Here is a 23,035-nt window from a genome sequence, read left to right on the forward strand (position 1 = left end):
TTCAATGCAATTAAAATAAATGAAAATACAATTCAATACTCAAAGTACACAAATTGATCTAATCTAATTAATTTACAGCAAAATAAAAAAATATGTAAATGACGGATAATGAAATCTCGATTATCACTTTATCATGCGAGAGTATAAAATGTTCGGTGACACCCGAACTTAGCCCTTCCTTACTTGTTCTATTCTACTATTGACCTTGGCATAGAAGAATTATTCGTTAACTGTGGCATTGAAGACTTCTTCGATAACTTTTTCATCGAAAAATTCTACGTCCCTATGGTAAGCAAAAGCATAGATAACTTGATACGAGACTCTTTGGTTCGAGAGAGAGCTGTCAAAACTCGCATTTTTATAGCATTTGCCAAGGATGCCACTGCTGAAAAATATTAGCTTGGATATTTAATAAATTATACAAATAACTAAATTAAACACTTTGAAAATGCATACATATATAAATGCTAAAATGCAAAATCATTAATTAATTTACATAAACATTTATTTTGCCAAAATATGTTCGCACAGTTCAATGAAATTTCATTTTACACTAATTTCGTCAAGTAATTATAGCGCTGCTCTTCTGGCATCCCGCCTTTTTCACTAACTGCTGGTTGAAGGCACCCTGATTGTGGTTTGTTGCCAGCTCAGAAAACAGATCAGGTTGCCCTGCCAACTGACAAGCGAGAGAGCAAGAAAAGAGATTCTCATCAAGTTATCTATGCTAACAGTTTCGCCAACAAACTAGTGTAAATGTTTATGTATGAGCTTGCATGCACACATATCGAAGCAGATTTTTGCGAGTCACGGAAATATACTTTAGAAATGACACATATGTTAAGTCAACAAGAACTGTGTTGCCACTTTTGTCACTCTTGGCGGAGTTTTTCATTCGTTTGTCATCGTCGCGAAAAGGCGCTTGTACTCCCAAATCCCGACACTCCCACGGAACCACCTGATTAGGTATTACTTCGTGGGAGTGATAAAACATTTAAGTCTCCTCTATGGCATGGACTGTCGGATGCCTGTTCTGCTCTATATGTCCAAGTTTTGTCATGATTAAGGCTGCCGCTTCACTGACACATAAGTGTCATACAATTTTCCACCGTAAAATTACCACCGAGTGTAGTTTTAAGTTTTTCCCTTGTAATTAAAAAGCGAGGGCGCTAAAAGTATACACGCTCAGAGTCTTCAGAGCATTCTGAACACGTTAGACAATTCGGACTAATGTCGTGCTGAAATCTGTACAGCTAGCTCCCATGCCGACTTAATATTTCGGTTAGGTGGAAATCCAGGTCCCATGTCGGCTGTCGATCCAGGAATGGATGTCAGGTATTAATCTTTAGGTCTACCGTCCTTTGAGTGAGGTTTATCGTTGAGCTTTTCACTCTCTCTTCTCTTTGAGATTCATACTGGCTATTACTTCAGCAGCATTACTTGAAATTGTTCGGAAAGCACTGATAACTCAGCCGACAGCCTGTGCACTGTGTATATTTGTCTGGCATATGCTTTGATGCCTTGCGCCTGGATTCATATTGGGACCGCATATAACATAACCGATCTCATTACCTTTTGAGTGGTTAAAGTCGTCTGCGTATGCAACTAATTGGTGCCTTCATCTGTACCGACTAATAGTCGCCAGTTTTCAAAATAACTTATGACAATTGCCATAAGATATTGAAGAATACGTACATACATATGTATGTCATATAGAGCCTTGATTATGTTTGCCCACTTTACTGAGCGCTGCTTTTAATATTTCCGGCTATGGCCAATATTTCTTCTTCACTAACTAGCAGTGGTGGCTCTACGATTTCGGTTAGAGGCTAAGCAAGAAAAAAAATATGGTGTTCTGGAAACAAAGCTTCGACGACTTTTCGCATAAAGGGCGCGCTTTTGGGTTGTTGTGCCTAATTTTTGAATTTTGACTTCCATTTTTTTTTATGCTGTTCCCCATGGACCTTCGTTTGCTTCCTCACAGAGTTTTTCAAAACACTTCTTTTTACTGCGGCCAATGGTCAGCCATTCAGCCATTCAGCCAGCTTCAGAAGCTTCTTTTGACTTAACTTTTCTAAAACTGCTTTAATTTTCTTCCCGCTGATTACGTTGTAGGTGGCTTCTAGCTGAGTTGCAGAGTTTTCTGAGTCCAGTAATTTCTTCCTTCCACCAATACGATGGCCTTTAGTTGTGTGGTGTGCGGTCCAACGCATGGTGGCGTCGCAAGCTGTGGACAATTTTTTTCGCGCTGCGGATACCAAGTGCATGGCGTCTTCGCCTTGTATATTTTCTGAACTCCAGACCATCTCAAAAAGTTTGGCATCAAAATCTTTTTGTTTGCAAGCACTTAATGTGCCTAAATGCGATCGATTATGGACCCTTGGTTTCCTCTTTGAAAAGTATTTTGCGTTCCGCTATTCAGGATTGTAAGATTCGTTTGGCGAAAGAATTTAAGTAATAGACGCCCACGATGGTTTGTGCGTCTATTACCCCAAACGGTCGACCACGCATTGAAGGCGCCTGTTGTTCAAAATTGAACATGTTCATTGCTTCAAAAAGGCGGAATGTATTAATATACTTATACGAGTATGAAGACATTTTTATATTCTTTACAAATGTTAAATAAGATAAGAAATATTCTAGCTATTGTAATAAGTTGCACAGTCCACAGAAATTAGATAAGGCAGAGGAAATACAAAACATACATAATTAAACACAAAAATATACATGCATTTACATGCAACGCCCATACATATATGAGGCACGTATGCATTTATATGCAATACGCATGCATTCAAGAAATATAATATTATATAAACATATTTACTTAGGTTTGGGCAATTGATTACAAATGCACTTATGCACTTGAAAACAACCTAAACCATGCAACGTAAATTATATGACAACACACACACACATACATGTATTTTATTGTATAGTTAGAAACAACCCCATGTGGTGTGCCGTACATATACATACATATGTTTAATTAGATAACTAAGAACTCAAAAATAGTATAAGGTTTACAAATTTAAAAATAAAATTAGAATGAAATATTTCTCAGCTTGAATAAGGTCTTTATTTTCCCCCCATCAGTGGTAAGGATCTAAGAGAATCTTATCTAAGTTTTAACGTTTGGCCATACAAATCAAACAGTTTGATACTATAATTCAAACATCTGCTTTGCCTCTGGTTTCTAGAGCAATTTCCAGGAGGACTTCTTCAAAATTTTTAATTGAGGCGCTGGGTGGACCATAGCAGCTAACAAAGTATATGCCATGTATATTTCAGGAGTTCCTTCTAAATGGGTTTTCTGGGGTACTTCCACAACTGTACTCAGAGGCCATACCTCAATGAGAAAAATAGTTGGAAGCTCCTAACGATAGGTATGTGCAGTCACTGTCCCTAAATTCCTGCATATATTTTCGGTAGTTGGCTGTGCCAAAGCCGAATGGAATTCGAAAAGGAGAAAAAAGGAGAAGAACTGAGTAATCAAAACAAAACGGCAATGCAAAAATGAAGAACGAGCTTTGATTGGATTATTTTTATAAAATTTGCCAATGATGCCACTGCTGAAAAATATTTAATTGGACATTTTATAAACAACTTTTGGGTATTTTGCAGTTTCCACATTACCACTGAGGTATGCAAAGTACCGATATTATTTCTGGATGCACGGTTCCCCAGTAGGTCTATATCACCCAATATATTAAATAATTTTACAAACTTACGCCATCTAATTTTACAAAACTTCAACAACGCATTAATTTTGGCTGTTCGTTTTAGCGCTGCTCTTTTGGCATCCCGCCTTTTTCACTAATAGCAGGGTTAAAAGTTGAGCCCGTGGTAAAAACAGAGAAATCAGCCATCTTTGTTTGTTTCCATTTGAACAATGCTGCCATTGCTCAATACGCATATATAGTTTTGTACACATCAATTACAATTTTTCATAATATAAAATATCAAAACTATTAAAAAAAAGTGTATATATTTATAAATAATAGCATTCGACTCTGATTTTGAGTAATTTTAAGAAAATTTCAAGCATATTGAAGACAACTTTTATAATTACTACAGTATAACGAGATTGGCAATCCTGCGTGGTGACAGAGCAATCAGCTGACACGTTTCTACGTCAAAAACCAAAATCCCACGGCATCCTACGGCAAAGAGAGAAGAGAGCAGCGTTTTCACTGTTTACTTAGATTGCGCGCCTGTATCAGCTGACACTGGCCACGATTCTATTATACACGATGCTATTACAGCAGAAACAGTGAAAAACGCTACTGCCTCCCTTTTCCTTCCTCATCGGCAAAATGTGTGCCCAGTGAAAAACGTGGCAGAAACGCAGAATTTGTTTTCATTTGCACAATGTTGCCATTGCTCAATACCCATATATAGTTTTGTACACATCTATGTTTCCAATAACAATTTTTTATAATATAAAATATCAAAACTGAAAACAAACTATTAAAAATAGTTTATATATTTATAAATAATAGCATTCGACTCCCATTTTGAGTTATTTTAAGAAAATTTCAAACATATTGAACATATTGAATTACAAAAGTTGATGATTACTACAGTATATATATATTGGCAACCCTGGGTTGTGAGAGAGCAATCAGCTGATACGTTTCCACGGCAAAAACCAAAATGCTGTAAATTCTCACGTCATCCGACGTCAAAGAGAGAAGGGAGTAGCGTTTTTCACTGGGCACTAACATTGCGCGCCCATAAGATAGGTCGAATCAGCTGACACGACCCATGATTCTGCGTTTTTGACTGTTTCTGCTATAACTTGTGGTTGACGTTGCCCTAACTGTGTTTTGTTGAAAGGTCAGGAAAAAGATCAGGGTGCCCTGCCTGACTGGGTGAGCGAGCGGCAGTGTTAAAATTAATATCAGATAAGAGAGATGGGCTACAGACTGACCCATTGATGAGTTTTACAAGAAATATTATACCAAGCATTTCCCTACGACTAGCGAGTGTAGGGAGATTTATAAGTTTTAAACGATTAGTGTAAGGGGGAAGTTTAAACTGGCATCCCAATGCAAATGATTTAAGGCAAAAAGTAAAAATTGTTTTTGAACGGACTCTGTTTTGTCAGAATGAACTTGATAACAAGGGTTCCATACCACGGAAGCATACTCTAATATAGGCCTCATCAAAGATGTAAAAAGAATTTTTGTGATAAGCGGATCTCTAAATTCTTTAGACCAATGTTTAACAAAACTAAGAGCACCTTTAACTTTAAAAACCATGGAAGATGTGTGAAGAATAGAATTGAGTTTGAGGTCCATTGTTGCTCCCAAGTCAACAAAACTGCATACTTGCTCCAACCTAAAGTTTTGTATTACGTATGAAGTAGGGTCTACAGATCTACGTGAAAAGCACATCGTTTTACATTTTTTAAGGTTCAATGGCATGTCTTTTCTAACACGCCAAGAAAATATCTTGCTCAAGTCTGTTTGCAACTGACATCTTTCGCTATTTGAAGTGAATGATTTAAAAAGTTTTACATCGTCAGCATATAATAAAAATTTTGAAAACTTAAAAGCAGATGATATGTCATTAATAAATAACAAGAACAGAATTGGACCAAGATGGCTACCTTAAGGAACGCCTGAAATAACATTGATTATGTCAGAAAGAGTATCGTTAAGTATGACTTGTTGAATTCTATTACTAAGATAAGAAGCAACCTATTTTAGAAATATTGGTTGAAAATCAAGAAGATGAAGTTTATTCATAAAAAGTTTAGGTATTACAGACAACTTTGCTATTCCCCTACAGTTTTCAATAGAACTCTTATGTAAAGGAATTATAAATGACTTTTTCCATATGGATGGAAATAAGCCTTGCATAAGAGATGAWTKAAATAGTTTTGTTAGGGGTTGGTATATATATTTGGCACATTTCTTAAGAAAGCAGGAGGGAATCATAACTGGACCGTAATTGTATCATTGTTCTTATATATTTAACTGATATAATATGTCTGCTTCGGAAATGGTAGGTGCATTAATGACAGAAATCGGACATAACTTGTGCTGATGCGGAMYATTTTTTGGAGATTTTGGAGAGTAATTGGGCCTAAAGAATTCAGCGAACATATTAGAAATGGTGTGATTGTCACTGGACATACTAGGCTTATATTTCATAGCGGACGGAAAACTGAAAATCCTGCGTTTGGAGTTGACGAAACCATAGAACAATTTTGGATTACGTATAATATTATTTTTTACTTTATTTATATAATTATTATAACATATTTTGTTAAGTTCAGCAAATTGTCGACGCAATTTAGAAATCCAGCAACTAAACCAGTTTTTTTTTTTTAAATTTAAAAGCACGAGATTTTCTATTTTTTAATTTACATAATTCTTTCGAAAACCATAAATTAGAACTCATTTTATGAGTGACAACACACTTCGGAACATATTTTTGAAATAAGTTTAAAATAGTTTCATTTAAGTGGGAAGCACTAAATTCAATATTGCCACTGTAATCTGGCCAAGTTACTTTAGAAAGTTCGTAATTAATCTTCATAAAATTAGCTTTCGCAAAGTTGAACCGAAAACAAAGGTCTTGTGTATTATTATGAGCAAAGTTGGCTATTGTTTCGATGTTAATTTCCAAGGCAGGATGATACGAGTCCTCTGACCGAACTAAAGGATCACATCGGACAACAGAGAACATTGAAGCGTTATCAACATAGACTAGATCTACGAACTAACAAAACTCGTTCGAAATTAAATTAATTTGGTTAAGACCCAACTCCGACATTTTACCTAAGAACTCGTTAAAACATAAGCGAGTACTAATAGGAATGATGTAATCATCAATAGATTTTCATGATACGCACGGTAAATTTAAATCTCCCAAAACAATCATGGAATCAGTATTATTAGTCATTGAGAAAACATTATTTATTAATGAAGCATGCTGCATATATACAGATAAATGTGTCCGAATGAGGCGGTATATAAGATAAAGGATGCACTTAAATTCTATCAAGTCTGCAAGAGAAACATCGACTTCTTCAGATGGAATTGAAGTATGAAGAGCAAACAAAACACCACCTCGTTTCTTGTTCAGCCGGTTATATCTAAGGATTTCAAATTCGCTATTGAATATTTCACTATCAAAAATGTGGGGCTTTAACCAAGTATCTGTGAAAGCGATGATTTTAAAATTATAATTGACGCTATTTAAATACAGATCGGAAAGTTTTGTATTAAGGCCTATTACATATTGATAATAAATACTCATCGAATTATTGCTAATCAGTTTTTTGTATCAACGGATTTTCTTGGCGTTTTAGTGACACCTGCGGGGGGTTTAAAACGTTTATGCTCAAATTCGGGCACAAAGACCCCAAATGGCCAGAAGAGACCAGACGAGACCTTCTCTCCTTGTGGACAAGGGGAAGAAAGATTGATGAGGTCAATATTGGGTGGAGGCATTCTTTTTAAAGAAAGCAGTGGTTTCTTCATCAGACGGAAGTTTACGTTTATTGGAAGGTTTTGGATTCACTTCCTGGTCATTTAAGCATTTAAATGATTGAAACAACGCTTCACAATGAATAAATTTATTTGTGAGGTTTTCAAGCTCACGGTCAAGCTCATTGTATAAACCTACAAGTAACAAATCTTATCATTTTCACCCATACATACGCAGGCGAAAGCTCTTATATATTACAGAAATTACATTAAGAATGGAATAGAATGAGGGAAGACTCAGGGCAAAAGCCCAGGCAGTTTGTTAGGGTTTCCTAAATATTCTACTACTAAAACGGCCGGTCTTAGAAAAGGGACGAGTGTGTTGCCGTGTTATGCTATCCAATTTATTATTTTAAGTACGTTTTCGTTAAATTTTCAAATGTATTTCGATTACTAAAATTCATAAAGATTAATTTTATCTAGTTTTGATTAAAATTTTATTTACTGTATTAAAATATTTGTAAATATATATATCTTTGTTTAAATTATTATAAATAGTTTTGTTTAGTATAATATATATTATATGGGTGAAAATAAGCCTCCGGGGGAACCTAATCAACTATTTCGATCAGGTGATCTCAGCTGCTGACGAACATATGATTCTTTTGCTACTTGTATACTTGCTTAAAAACTTTAAATAATTGAATTTCAGTTGGTCTGCATTTAATGCAAGACCAGCGCAAGCCCTTACTATCAAGAATAGAATCCAGAATTCTTCTTGTTCGTCCAGCACATTTCAGATGGGCAAGCCCGTCCCACAGGCAGCAAGAAACAAAGCGTTCCGACTCGTCTTTCACAGGACAATTCGGGAAATTGGAAGTCATAATAAGATTAAACAACAATCAAAAAAAAAAAAAGGTATTAAATCAAAAAATGTAAATAATAAAATCAGAAAGAGAAGTGATAAAAATATTTATAACAAATAAATGTAATATAAGTTATCAAAGACAACAACCAATGTAGGGAGCAGTCTGAGATGCACTGTGATACCCGAAAAGTAAGAAACTCGCAAACAGCTGTGAACAAAGGTGGAAAACGAATATAAGTTAACACCAAAAATTGCACTATTTAATTAAAATAAATTAAAATTAACAACACACAATTTAATTAAATTTCGAATCCTTTAATACAAAAATATCACAGGAATACTTATCTTTACGGTTCACGTAATTCAAAAGTATTCACTACAGTTTTAAAATATAAATTAAACAAATTTATTGGAGCTCGAAATTACACAGCTGAACACGAGAGATGCCAGATATATACGAAAAAAAGATGTCTTAACAGGATGATCAGAGCAAACACTGGACCTGAATTCAAACAAAAAAAAATTTGAGAATTTTGCTGTTGTAGCCTAACGAGATGAGATCAGGATCTAATATTCCGTATGCATCGTTGGTGTATGGATGTAATAAAAAATAAAGCCTTTAGAATGAAATATTAGTGAATCGAAAAAAATTGCTATATAAAATTAAAATTTTTATCTGGATTTTTTTCTATTTTTCCTTTAACAAACTACTATTTTCATGAACAGGAACATTTCTTAATTTTCTTTTTGAATAATTCTTGTTAGTAAAATATAAAAATAAAATAAAAATAAAACTGTGTATCTACATAGAAATATACAGAAAAAGTTAGAGATGTAAAATTCATAGTTTGTATTTTTAACTTTAATTTTGTGTTTTTAGTTAAAGCCCTCCGGCACTATTATTTCCATGAACACAACTGTTGATCCCATAATTTTTTTTAAAGAAATTATTCATTGATAAAGAACTTATTGTCCATATTCGAATTATTTGTCAAAATATTGGGATACATTTAAAAATCCTCAAATCCTTTAAAAACTAGATCAATAAATCATTTTTTTTCATATTTTAATAAACTTAAAATGAATCTTATTCGGGGTGCCTGGAGCCCTAAACCTTAATAAAAAAAAGAACATTTGTGAAATAAAATACTAAAAATTTGAAAACAAATTGATTTTAATAATTATATTACAAGTCTGCGTTGATTGCCCTAATAATTAAAAAAAAACCTTATATTTTTAATATTATACATAATACACCATAAATAATTAAAATTAGTACAAAAATTAATAATTGTTTTCCATTAAATAATCACATAAAGCAATTTTTTAATTCAATAATATGTATAAATAAAAAACTTTAAAAACTTAAAATATCTTCGTGGAAAACCGTAAGAATATATTTCCTTCTTATTTTGAATTTTTTAACCTAAACAAATAAAAGCCCAATTTATATGTATGTATGTATACCATATATGTATATTTGTTGKTATATTTTTATTATAATTATAATTACAAACCATTAGTTAAATTATATATTATTAACTAATTTTTGCTTACGCATTAATTTATAAAAAAAATATATTGTTAATTTTTTTTTTGTTTTTCGTACAAAACTAAATTAGAAAATATTATTATGTTTCCTAAAAGTGATTTAACACTAATCGTGACTAATTTGAACTCGTTTTAACTTGAGTCGGCCGCTTACAATGCAGTGTTCAAATAAACGAGTATATTTATTTATTTATTTATTTATTTATTTAAAAGAGAAACAATTATAAATAATTGCCTCACTTACGAGATAAAGCACTGGCTGTCAGGGCCTTCGGGTTAAACGAGTATAATTAAGTATATATCGAAACGTTTTAAACACTATATACAGTGTGTTAAAGGTGACGAGATTTCCCATTTAACATTTTTCTGTTTTATTATTTTCAACAATTTTGTTTTGATTTTTGTTTTTAGCTTTTGCTCTTTTTTGTTTTCTTAAATTTTCTAAAAAGCAGTTACTATTCGAAAGGCACGCGGGGTAAATTTCGCCGCATGGGAAGACTAAATAAACTCGTTATATTTCGTTTTTATTAGAAATAGTTTAGGTGTAACAATATCGTTTAATGAGTGCAGTTTTTTACAATAATAAATATATTTCCTATAATTTTCATACACAATTCGATTTAATACGTAAAAGATTATTAGTCTGCTAGTCTGTGATTTGAGTATTTTTCGTTTTATACATATCTTTTGTAATTTCTTCATTTGTATCTGGGTATTCAATATAATTTGCGGGAATTTATAAATTTTAACTGAAGCTATGTTTTAAATAAATTTCTTTTTCGTTTCTAACCTCGCTTAAGAGTTTATATTTTTAAGCATAAACCATATAAGATTTCTATAATCATAATGCTTTATATATTTTTCTCATTTTTAAAAATTATCTCTGCAATTTTCGCTACTAATAATTTGTTTACCTTTACCTCCTTCAACACTTCTGCTTGTATCACTTAAAAGTCTGGATCGTAGTCTCGCTGATAACGAGACGCTCGACTCGCATGATTGCTATTGCTACCGCTATTGTTGTTGTACGTGTACATTGGATGCGCATCCGTAAAGGCATCAGGATACTGATGATATGGGTGCTGATGCTGTGACATCGTATGTTGTTGTGGATGGTGTGGTTGTGGATTTTGTTGCTGGTGGTGGTGATGATGATTATTATTATGATGGTGACCACGTTGCAAAGAGTCACCCTTTTGTGAGTAATTAGTTTGAGAATCATACAAATAATCGCCGTGACGTGTGGAGCGCCAGCTGTCGTAGATATTAGAACCGTTGCTGTCGTGCAGGGAATTAGTGAAACGCTAGAGGGTGTTAAAAAGAGAAGTAGGGAGTATCAATTTATATTATTATTATGACAGACGCGTTTGTAGTCATATAAAATATTCCTGAATTAGTTTGAAATTACAGAATTTTTACAGCGTTTTTTTGACAGAATATATTTATAATCGATTGGTATAGTTTATATTTTAAAACTAACAGGATTTGCAATTATTAATAAAGACGAGACATTTGACGAAACTTTATAGATATTTAACTGAGTTTCATTCCTTGTAAGTTTCTCAAAACCATTTCACAATTTATGGGTCTTATAAGTTTTAATAATCTCTTTGTGATTAATATATTATATAAAGGTCGTTTCTGTGTCAGAAATACAAACGTTAATTCTCCAATTACTGACGAGGGGCGAAAATATAAGCAAGATATCATGTTGGTCGGTTCAAGGCTTTGTTCGAGGAACTTCGGAGTATTGGTGCTTTAACTTACCTTTGGTTTAATCGGTTGCTTAGTGTCGTTCCAAGCATCGTCTATGTTATAGAAATCATCGACACCATAATTATCCGCACCACCCATGTGATTGATCTTCAACTCATTTAACATATCGCTGGTTAGTGGTATGGGTGTCTTTTTGGAGCGCTTTTGTCGGTTAAGTAGCTATGGAAGTAAAACATAATTAAACATCACAAAAAAAAAAGTATTACCTATTACAAAATACTCACTACAGTCACACCAAAAATTATAACGAAGATCAATGAGCCCACACCTATTACAATTATAACAATCGCCCATTGAGGTATCAGTTGATCTTCTTCGGCAAATTCAACCATAGGTAAAAGCGGCTTGGGTATCACTGAAAAGATAAATAAAATTAAGTACTCATACATGACTCATGACGGCCTCAGTCTCATCATCACTCACCACTAAAGTCTGTGGCCGATGGATCTATAACATATTTTCCCATTAAGAATGTCTCCTTGATTAGTTTTTCCTCCTTCCCTTCGCGATATTGCGCATTATTGTTAGCGTTCTCATCCTTATTGTCGGTTTCGTTTTCCGTAACGGGTTTGTGTGCCAAGATCATCTCTGGTGGCGGGTGAGTCAAAGCATCGTGGAAGAGTTTTTTAATCTCTAAAGTGTTTACATCTTCGGTGATGTTTGCAAGTTCTACATAGTAATCCACAAGCACGCTGCCCTGGCTAAAGCTGTCAATGCGTACTTTTTTGTACCAGTGAGACAATTGCGGTGCTTTCGAGTAGACTTCGTTAAGCTGCAAGTGAAATGCAAATTAAATACACATAATTCTGACCAATAATGTACGGAAAACTTACCTCTGCCTCCACTTCATGCGCTAGATTCTTCCACTCGACTGTATTGTGATCTAGTAGTTCCGGTTTCCATGCAAGCCCATCTATAATCTTTATCGTTGCTGCGAGGTCACAATCAGACGTGCAGTGTCCGGGTTTTGTAGGTCGTGGAGTTGTGGTCGTTGTTGTTGTGGTTGTCGTCGTTGTAGTACTGGTGCTGCTGGACAAAAGTAGATCCTCAAAGTTAATACTCACCGTTCTGCTTTGTTCTAGCAATTTCTCGATGGATATGGGTGTTGTGGATGGTGTGGGCCAACCAGTGAACTCGGTAGTTGCACGTGTAGGTGGTCCTTTCTTTATGACCACTGCTGGTGAGTTGCCCACTTCGCTGGCATTATCGCCTCCAGTTGTACGCGGTGTGGTCAAACGTTGCGCGCCTATTCGTTTGTGTACGCCTTTTGGAAAGACTACCTTGAAACCAGAAGCAGCAGTAGTGCTGTCGACCCCTTCAGGTGCTGCGGAGGAGCTTGCTTCAGTAGTTGAAGCAGCTTTCTTTGCTGTCATAGAATCCTTGAAGGCTTTTACTCCGACCATTTCTATGGGTTTCTCAATGGCTGCGTTGGGTTTGTAGTCTTTCGGTAATAACTGTGAAATATCAATGCTCTCGGGAACTGGTAAGATGTCCTTAGTACTTGTCTCATTGAGTTTATAACCCGGTGGTAGAAGTTTGGAAATGTCGTTAGCCTTCAACGGTATAATACCACTGGCTAATTCATCAGTTTCATCGAAGGGTTTAGAAGGTGGTTTGTAACCAGGTGGTAAAAGCTTGCTGATGTCGTCTAGTACGGCAACAGCGGATTTCTTAGCTGGTGCTGTGGTAGTGGAAGATAATTTGTAACCCGGTGGTAAAAACTTGGAGATATCATCCACAAGCGTTACAGCTGGTTTGGCTGTCGTGACTGCTTTCTCTTTATAGTCCTTCGGCAGTAACTTTTCTAGACTATCGTCGAACTTGATTTTACTGAAGAGATCTGAGATATCGGCTTTGGTAGTGGCTTCTGTTGTGGTTGGTGGCTTATATCCTTTAGGTAAGAGACCTGCAAGAGCGACATCCTGTACAATTACAGCATTATTCTTAAATGAGCGACCAATTGTGGAGTTACGAGTTGGTTTTTTTCCTTCAGGTTCTACAACCTCTGGTGCAGCTGACGTTGTAGTAGTAATCTTACGATTTTTATACGATGGACGTGGTTTGAAACCTACTGGCAATAAGCCAGCCAATTCATCCATTTCACTCTCATCGAAATGATGCACCTTCACTTTTGAGGCGGCGGTAGTCTTTGGCTGGAACTTGCGTATATTTGGTACGAATTTCGAACCTGAGGTAGTAGTGGTGGCCTTTGTCGACACATCCATTTCGGTAATAATGGGATATTTACCAGAGAGTAGACCACTAGACAGTTCCGATTGCACACGATCTAATTTATCGATAATGCTTTCAGTTGAAGAGATCGCCACATTAGTGCTGGACTTCTCCGTTACATAAGCCATTACTTCCTCACCACTTTCTGAGACTTCGTCTATTTCCATTTCTTTATTAGTTTTTTTCGACGCTGTCTTTTGTGCATGAATTTTGCGTTCCAGCTCGGAGAGGGTCTGCTTGGTTTCCTCTTGCTCAATAGCTGGGAAAGGTAGAAATCGTGCACCATTTATACTACGACTTGTTTGTATGGAGGCGATTACAACATAACTCTCGGTTGTATTACTCATAGAATCATCATTGATTGTGGAATTGTCGGCGGCCTTTTCGACTTCAACTTCGGCTGCTTCCATTTTGTCCATTTTAGCCGGTTGTACTTTATTTTCCATAAAGATGACTTCTTCCTCATTGGAAACTGTTGTTGTACGTTGTGTGACCGGTGTAGGGTAGGCGGTTGAGCCATTCACCACGCTTTTGGTAGTCACTACTGATATGACCTCGCGATCGATAATGTCCTTATCATTTACTGGTTCTTGACTTACATCTTCCATTTCCTCAAATTCTTCATCTTCTTCGTACTCGTCTTCATCGTATTCAGCGCTACCTTCATAGTTTGCGTCTTCGTTATCGTCTGAGTGTTCTGATTCAGTTGCCTTATGATTTGCAGGCATAGAGGTAGTTGTATCGTGATTTGCAGTCGTTAGTATCTCTAATGACTCTTCAACTTCCTGATTTCTTACGATTGGCTGAGGCTGCTCTGTAGTGATCGCTGATACTTCTACTGTGGTAGAGATTGTAGTGGTGGTTTCACTCGCTGAAGTAGTCGAAGACTGTTTTTGTTTAATTTCCTTTACAGTGGCCTCTGTTGATTCTTCTTCATCCGCATATTCATACTCGTACTCCGAGCTACGATGTGTGGTGGCATCTATTGATTCGTAATTTGATACATTACTCGTGTTTTCTTCATTCACTTGCTCAACGGTCGCTTCTGATTTGTCATCATCCAATGGCAAAGCTGTTGTCTCTTCGCCCTCAGCGCTGATTGTGGACTGTGTTGTATCTGTAGTTGTTATTACTGAGACCGTTGTCTCTTCGGCTTCATGCAGTTCCAACTTTTCCTGACTTGTTTCTTTTGTGGAGCTCATATCCGCTGGGCTACCACTTTCGTCCTCGTAATATTCTTCGCTATCACTAGTGGGTGTAATGGCTGATGTCGTTTTCACAGAAGCCGTCGTAGATTGCTTCAAGAGAGCCTCCTTGACGGGCAACTTGACGCGTCCGGCAGAGAACGGTCTCTGCACTTTCGCCACATTTACGGGTTCGTTAATCTCTCGGCTAATGAAAACTGGTCGTCTAGGTTGAAAGCTGGTCGACTTATTGCTAGTAATGCGTCCAAATGTGGGACGTTGTGACGAGGTTTCAGGTGTATTATAAGGAGTTGGTTGTTGTTGTGCTTTAAGTGTATTCTGCGAACGACTTGCACCGAAGCGGTTGTATCGTTTCGTGCTAGACGCTGGCGATTCCGTGCTGGCTGAGGCAGCAGCCGAATTAGCGCTACTAGATTGGAAACGATTGCGGGTGTTTTTGAAAGATGTTTGCGAGAATGCGGACTGGCTTGAATTTGGTGATAAATCGGTATTGTAGTTCGAGCCGCTAGAAGCTGCGGCAACTGGGCGATTACGATTAGAAATGGGCACGAAGCCACTACTGCCGAAAGGTCGTTGAAACGAGCCAGATAAGCTATTTGCTGATGGGCGATTGGCGGAGGATGTAGCCTGAAAAGTTCGAAAGGTTAGTGGATTGTGAAAATTCATGATTTCCGTGCAGAGGTTACTATATCTATTTAAATATTAACTTGACCTGGGTAGCATATGTAAAACAGACGGACGGAGTAAGAGAGAGTGAAAGGGAGAATTTGTGTTTCTTCTTGAAGGTTAATTGAAATTACCGATCTCGATGTCCCAAAATTTGGGAAAGAAATAGATGAATTGTTATTGGAATAACAGTTAGGATAGAGCAACCGCCTAAACCCCCGAAAATATATCTTGATCCATTTTTAGAATTTGCGGCCTTCATAAATATATAGATTTCTATATATAAGTAGTGTTAATAAATGAAACATATTCTTGTGAAACATTATATTGAATGATGAAACGAAAAAATCTCAACGAAACTTAGTATCAGAATTTCTATATTATTCTAACAATTTATGTTTTTTTCAGTTTGAAATAATTATCGATAGAATCACTTCGATTTCCCAATATTTAAAATATAGCTTAATTGTATACCACTTCAAAAATTCTTTATGTATATTCGAAGTCAATCCCGATGTTTAAGTTCGGAATAAAAATTGCGATCGGAGTTAGCAGTTTTAGCATAGAAAATTACAATTAAAAGTAGAATAACATTCCATAAAAGGCCTTCGGTGATAATTGCTTGTCGGGAGCAAGTTGTTTTAATGGGTACACATTAGTCAAGGAGGGTCGGAAACGAGTTGACTATGAACCTCGTCCAGGACGGTCATCAAAAATAATTGATGATCTACACGTCACCAAAATAAAAGAATTTTTGCTTGTGAATCGGCGTTGAACGGTCAAAGATCTTACTGACATCGTTGGAATATCGAAAGTATTAGTGAAAACCATTTTGAGCCATCATCTGCTCCTAAGAAAAGTGAAAACACGATTGATTCCAAAATCACTCAATTTTTTCGAAAACAGCGTCGCGTTAACGTCTGTGAAAAAATGGTTTTCGACCACCATCATGTTATGCAACGTATTATTACTGGCGATGGATCTATGATTACGACCCGGAAACAGACGATCAATTGGCCGAAGCACGTCAGGTCAAAAATTGAGATTACGTTGACAGTTTTTTTCGCTTATTTAGGTTTGGTATATATGGGTATATGGCACCATTAATATTTTTAAATTTTTTTTGGTAATAAATGCGAAACTATTAGCGGCGACATGATAAATTTCAACATTGAGATCGGGATTTTGATAGCAGCTTCACAACTCTGAGAATTTCGAAACAACAGCTTCAGTTAAAGCTTTCAAACGCAATCTCTGTGCATTTTATCCTATCGCCACAGTTATATTGTTACACGTTTAGCAGCAGGGTGCGCTATAAATATTAACCCACGTTAGTTTATAAGTATGTACTATATACATATACTCTCAGTATATATTGACTGTTTGTATGTGAATTTACATATTTATGTATGTTGCTCGTTTTAATATTATTGCCGGCGTTATGCAACTCTACGAGCGTGACATTTTTTTTGACTGATTCCCTTACGCGCCCTTTGTCTACTCAGTATATGTATATTTATATATTATATATGTATAAGTATATTGTACACATATGCACATAAGTGCATAGGTAAGTATGTTACATATGTACGTTTATAAGATTGCTCCCAACAAGTCCGTTTCGCTTAGCCATGAAACAATTACCTTTAGTGCCTGACTACCTCTTCACTCAATCTGTTTGATGTTAAAGTATTGAAATACTTTAATTTTTGCTGAGTAAGCGTAGCACCTCTCTCTCCACTAATTTTTTGTGTTTCTTGCCTTTGGCACACCGCGGCGCGGCAACAAAATCGGGCTTGGCCTTAATTTATTAAAATATTATAATGAGTTGCTCTACAATTCGCGATTTTCAGGTACACACATTTTTGGTAAAACACTCATTTTGCAAGTTATTGTTGTTGCTGTTGTAAGTTTAATTACTGATAGTTTCTAAAGTTCGATAAAGAGCATTTGTTGCCGCATATCTGTACCCAAATCGGCAAAAGAAAAAACGTTTTCGTTTAGTTCTATGAATATAGTTCTATAAACTATGTTGTTTGTTAAAGCCTTTGTAACGTAGACCATATTTAGCCTGAAGTGAGTGGTCCCACCATCTCTAAAATTCCTTAACAATCACTGATTTATCGACTCCCGATGTTCTCAAATGCCAATGAGTATAACATTTCATTCTTACTTAATTAAACTTAATTCGGGTTGAGCCGCTACTTTAATGAGTTTATATGTATATGTACACTTTTTTATTTCCACTTATCTCAACTTTAACTTTCTTAACTATGGTAACTAAGATATTATTTTATATTTTATTGTTCAGCTTGGAATTCTGATTTTCACTCACCGGCTCATTAAAATGTGCCAGAAATTGTGACTGCTGATGCGGCACATTCGCGCGTACGGAACTTTGTTGTGATGGCACAAAACCTCCACCGATCGGACGTTTTGCCTTGGAACGAGAAAACCCACTGGCTGCGGTGCTGAGGCCCGTTGAAGCGGGCGAGCCAAAGGGGCGTGGTGAAATGTCGTAGTAATCGGGATTGCGGGTTTGCTGTTTGGAAAAGTAATAGAAATTTAATAGAAATTAGTACGAAGCCATATAAAGTCTTATATATAGTAAGGATTCAAGTGTTTGAATTGAATACTTGTTACAACTACAATCATATAAATTTCTTTAAAAACAAGAAAAAATGTTAACTTGGTTGCACCGAAGCTATACTACAATTCACAAATACAAACTATTCTTTACAAGAACTTTGATCGGTCAGTTTGTAAGGCAGTCTAATGCTATGGTGACTCGATCTGAAAAATTCTTCGGAGATTGCACCGTTGCAATAGCTCATACATAATTTCGTGAAGATATCTCGTCAAATAAAGAAGTTTTCCATAAAATCACTTGGATTCGATCTTTCGGTTTGTATGACAACTATATGCAACAGGGCTCCGATATAGACAAAAGAGCTACTTTTTGGCGAGAAAAGGATGAATATGATATGCTGCCTAACAATTTTTTAGTAGGTTAATACATATTTTTGATATATCTGTTCACTTATTTTAACATAAATATCACACCCGCACAACAAAACGAACTCGTTGTTCTGCTCTGTTTGCCTGTATTAGCAGCAGCAAAATGATGCATGTTGCACGTAATGACAACAAACGAGGTGCAGCGACCATACCCATTTTTCAATATACGCGTTATTTCTCCATATTTAGACTCGTATGAGCAAGTTTTCGTTGCTCTCGATTCAAATTTGTATACAAAATATATATAGGATGTACATACATACTTCGTTACCATGCGAGAACATGTCCTAGGGAAAATTTTAAATAGTGAGGTATGTATTTTTTATTTGCATATTTAATACGACTTCAGTTAATTTTAATCGATATCCTAACATAGTTGCATTACCAGCACTGTAGCTCTTAAAATGTGACATCTGCACACATATTCTCGCATTTTTTTTGGCATTTGTAGTCACACTTTAAGTAATTTAGAATATTTGTAACAAGTAATTTGTGAAATCATATGAAATCATAAATACACATTTATATATACTACATAGGTATATATATGAAGATATCTTTACCTGTTGCTTCTATACAATTTGCTGCTAAGCGGTTCATTTAAGCTAATTGAGTGCGACAAAATAATTGCTAAGCCCAGTTCTTTCTTTGTTATTGTTTGACTGCTTCATATTCGTTATTTTATTATACATATGTATATACATGCAAGTAAGCTCATAATAAATGACAATTAGAGCGTTGATATGAATTTTGCCCATGAAAACTTGGAGAAATTGGCTGTAAAATCTTCATCTAGCTTTAATGACATTGACAGATATAATAACTAAATATATAAGATTGTCAAAAAAGGCTTGCGGTATTTTCGCTAGTTGGCGCTGAGAGCGTGTAGTTCTAGTTTTATTCGTCGCATCGGGTCATGCTATACCTTTTTGGAAAGCTCATTTTACGCGCTAACACGTGTTTGATTGATTGTCGTTTCTTTTAAGCCGTTCGTGAGTTATAGCGTCGAAAACATGGTGCAAAATAAAGAGAAAATACGTCATATTTTAGAGTACTACTGCGATAAAAGCAAAAATGCATCTCAAGCCGCCAATAAAATTTGTGCAGTTTATGGACCCGATACAGTTCCCATTTCCACCGCACAACGATGGTTTCAACGTTTTCGTTCTGGTGTAAAGGTGATGCACCACGCTCCGGAAGGCCTGTCGTCGAAAATTGCCACAAAATCACTGAATTGGTCAAAAGAGACCGGCATAGTAGCAGCCAAAGCATCGGTAAAGACCTGGGCATGAGTCATCAAAAAAAATTTTAGGAACAATTGAAAATTCAATAAAAAATACCGCAAGACTTTTTTGACAAACTAATATAATAATAGATTTTAATAAAAATATATTTGAAAAATTAGTAACCACTGAGTATGGTATGTTCAGGGTTTTTATTTACAACCCCGTAGCAGCAGGGAGCCATAGCAAAGCCATAGCTTAATAATGTAAAAGTATGTACATATGTATGTTCTGAGCATGTGTAGCTGTAGCACATGAAAATTTTTATATTTCTGCTGTGCTACCGCTCCCAATATAAACTACCGCTACGCCAGAGCATAGCAATGCCCTTCATTTTTGACATTGCTGTAGCTATATTTTTTACCTAACAAAGCTCCGAGCAGAGCTATGGCTCCCGACAAAGTGAGAGCGGTAGCAATATCAAAATGAAATGCTACGAGAGTAGCGTAGTTTTTCAAACGCTTGGTATGTTATATTATATAATATTAATATTCAATATTTTTATTTTATTAATTTTTTATGAAGTTGCAACAATAATATAATTTAATTTAATGAAATATATTGAATGTTCTTTCATTCTACGCCACTTTTTAAGATTTCTGAACAATAGTAAGCAATGGTAGATATGATAGTTTTGTAAATTATATACATACATATAAACTAGTCGATCCGGCCACGCGTTGCTGTGGTATTAATTTTATTCTATTATTCATAAACGAATAAATGCAAAAACGTTTTTGACGATATAAGAATCCAGGGAATTGTACTTGTGGTTTAATTTTTAATAATACAAATAAATGTCAATGAAAAAAATAACGAATTGAAGGCTGTTTTCTCAATTGGGCTAACAGCATCTGTAATTTCTAGTTAAAAAAGGTTCTTTACCGAGAGAAGGAACCTTGGTTAAAATCACCAGAACTTCACCGACAAATTGCCGCAAACCAAACATTGAGAAAATGAAAACTTCGAGTTATGGTAGGAAATTTGATGCGATTTGCTATTGCTAATTCAAGAGTTCGAGTTATAGAAGTTTGAGTATGAAAGTTGAACTATATTATATTTTTTTGAGGGATTGTGAATACATGCGTATGTTTAGAAATATATACAGATACCGACGAACCAGACTTTCTTTTCAGTTATAAGAGTAGTCCGCTTAATATAGAGCCTATTTCTTACAGCTTTTCCTGCATTCCTTAGTTATGAATTGTTTTGACTATCCTGTCTTCTAAGTTGCTTCAAACTGGACACAGTGTGCTAAATTTTGCTAAACTCGGTTCGGTAGTTTAAGAGTCTATCGCGGACAATTAATGTGAAACATAATTTTTATATATAAAGATATGTTTATTTCAAATATTTGAGCCAACCGATGTATTCTTCAACGTTTAAATATATTTATAAATTATCCACATCTATCAACAATTAAAATTGATAGTGTTGCAATTTAATGACACACATTTGTGGCATTTATTGTAAGTTTCGCAAAATGGCAATATCGCAAAACATATGTTTTTTCTTTTTATATGCAAAGTTGCGATGTTATTTTCAGTATCACATTCAGTTGTTTACTCTTTTCTCGCGTTTTGGTTTGTATAAATAAATAAGCTCTGGGCAACCAGATGTACGACCGTTAACATCAATTATTTTAACTGAATATCAATTTTGTATACTAGTTAGTTTTTAAAATAAGGAAGTGTTAGGCTCGGGTGTAACCAACATCTGATACTCTTGTAACTTGATGACGAAAGCCAGGGACTTATTATCAGGCCTTGGCAAAACTTTATAATAACTGAAGGGGACGTATTGATCCGATTCTGCATGTATTCAACATAGGGGCATATTATTATAGGGAGAATTAAGTAATGTTAAAAGTTCGCGATAGGAACAGGACCATATATTCGCTATCTGGGGGTTTGACAATTTTTTGTCAACAGATAGAATATCACTAGGTCACTATTGGTGGAAAGTTTTGTCTTGATACATTCAAGAGTATAATTAATATTATAACAGGCGTGGTTCCCCATTTTGATGAAAATCCATATCTTTTGATCTATTCGATCGATTTGAACCGAATTCGGTAAATAATATAACCCTGGAATACCTACTTTACGGTGTCAAAATAAGCAAAATCAGACTACGCCTACTTCCCCCTTACTAACCCCCGTGCTTATAACTGACTTTCTGCCGAAACTATGGATCTACCTGTGAGATATATTATAGAAATTAGGTGGAAATATTTCTTTGATAATAATATATCCTTGTATAAAGTTTTGCCAAAACTGACTTCGAGAGGTTGCAGTGTAAAATGTGCGGTTACACCCATACAAAGCCCTTCTTTACTTGTTAAATGATTGCTTTTTTTGTCATGGCAAAATTCTTGTCAAAGAAAGTTGTATTATAAACTTAAAATTTTTATTTTAAAATTTCCCCCAACGTTGATTTCTTTGATTTGACTTTGAAAATTTCTTTTTGTAGTAAACTTGCTATCTGACAGTGACCTAGATCTTCGCCCTAGCCAATCTCATTTATTTACATTTACAGACAAACAAGTGTATCTGAGTACTAACTACTGTTTTTTGACGCATTTTCACTAAATCACAATTGAACCTTTCACTTCACTTGAAATCGCAATAAACGCAAACAATAGCAACGTGGCTTCTTGTCTGGTTTCACTCTACCGCATTTATAAAGTACTGCCGCAAAATACCTATTAAATGATGAATAAACAGCAATGAATGAAAGTACGAGATTATAACGCTAAAATAAAAATAAATAAATACGAGCTGAACGTCCGTTAGATAGCAGGTGGATTGCGGCTGGCAAAAATTTGCACTGTGAAAATTCGTAGATCCATAATTATTTTCATACATTTGTGCTTATTGTTTCAGCTGCCTTGCTTCAAACCCTTTTTGACTTTTTTGCGATTTTTTATGAATTTTGAATTGTATGCAGATTCTCTTAGGGTTTGAAATTTTATTTGCACTGGAAAACGGATTT

General features: G+C 35.4%; 1 protein-coding gene across 3 annotated transcripts in view; it reads right to left on the minus strand.

The window, feature by feature from the left end:
* Positions 1-9,876: 9,876 nt before the first annotated feature.
* Positions 9,877-23,035, minus strand: part of LOC108968629 (flocculation protein FLO11) — a 128,834-nt gene continuing 115,675 nt past the window's right edge. For all 3 annotated transcript variants that reach the window (XM_018932756.1, XM_018932754.1, XM_018932755.1), the window contains 6 exons: positions 18,076-18,282; positions 12,471-15,701; positions 12,061-12,409; positions 11,862-11,992; positions 11,629-11,796; positions 9,877-11,165 (listed from right to left, as the gene is read on the minus strand). In XM_018932756.1, coding sequence (XP_018788301.1) covers positions 10,809-11,165; positions 11,629-11,796; positions 11,862-11,992; positions 12,061-12,409; positions 12,471-15,701; positions 18,076-18,282 — 4,443 coding nt within the window. In that variant the 3' untranslated portion in view covers positions 9,877-10,808. The remainder of the gene's footprint in view (positions 11,166-11,628; positions 11,797-11,861; positions 11,993-12,060; positions 12,410-12,470; positions 15,702-18,075; positions 18,283-23,035) is intronic.

Source organism: Bactrocera latifrons, unplaced genomic scaffold (genome assembly GCF_001853355.1).
Source record: "Bactrocera latifrons isolate USDA-ARS-PBARC rearing strain unplaced genomic scaffold, ASM185335v1 scaffold_222, whole genome shotgun sequence".
NCBI classification, from domain to species: domain Eukaryota; kingdom Metazoa; phylum Arthropoda; class Insecta; order Diptera; family Tephritidae; genus Bactrocera; species Bactrocera latifrons.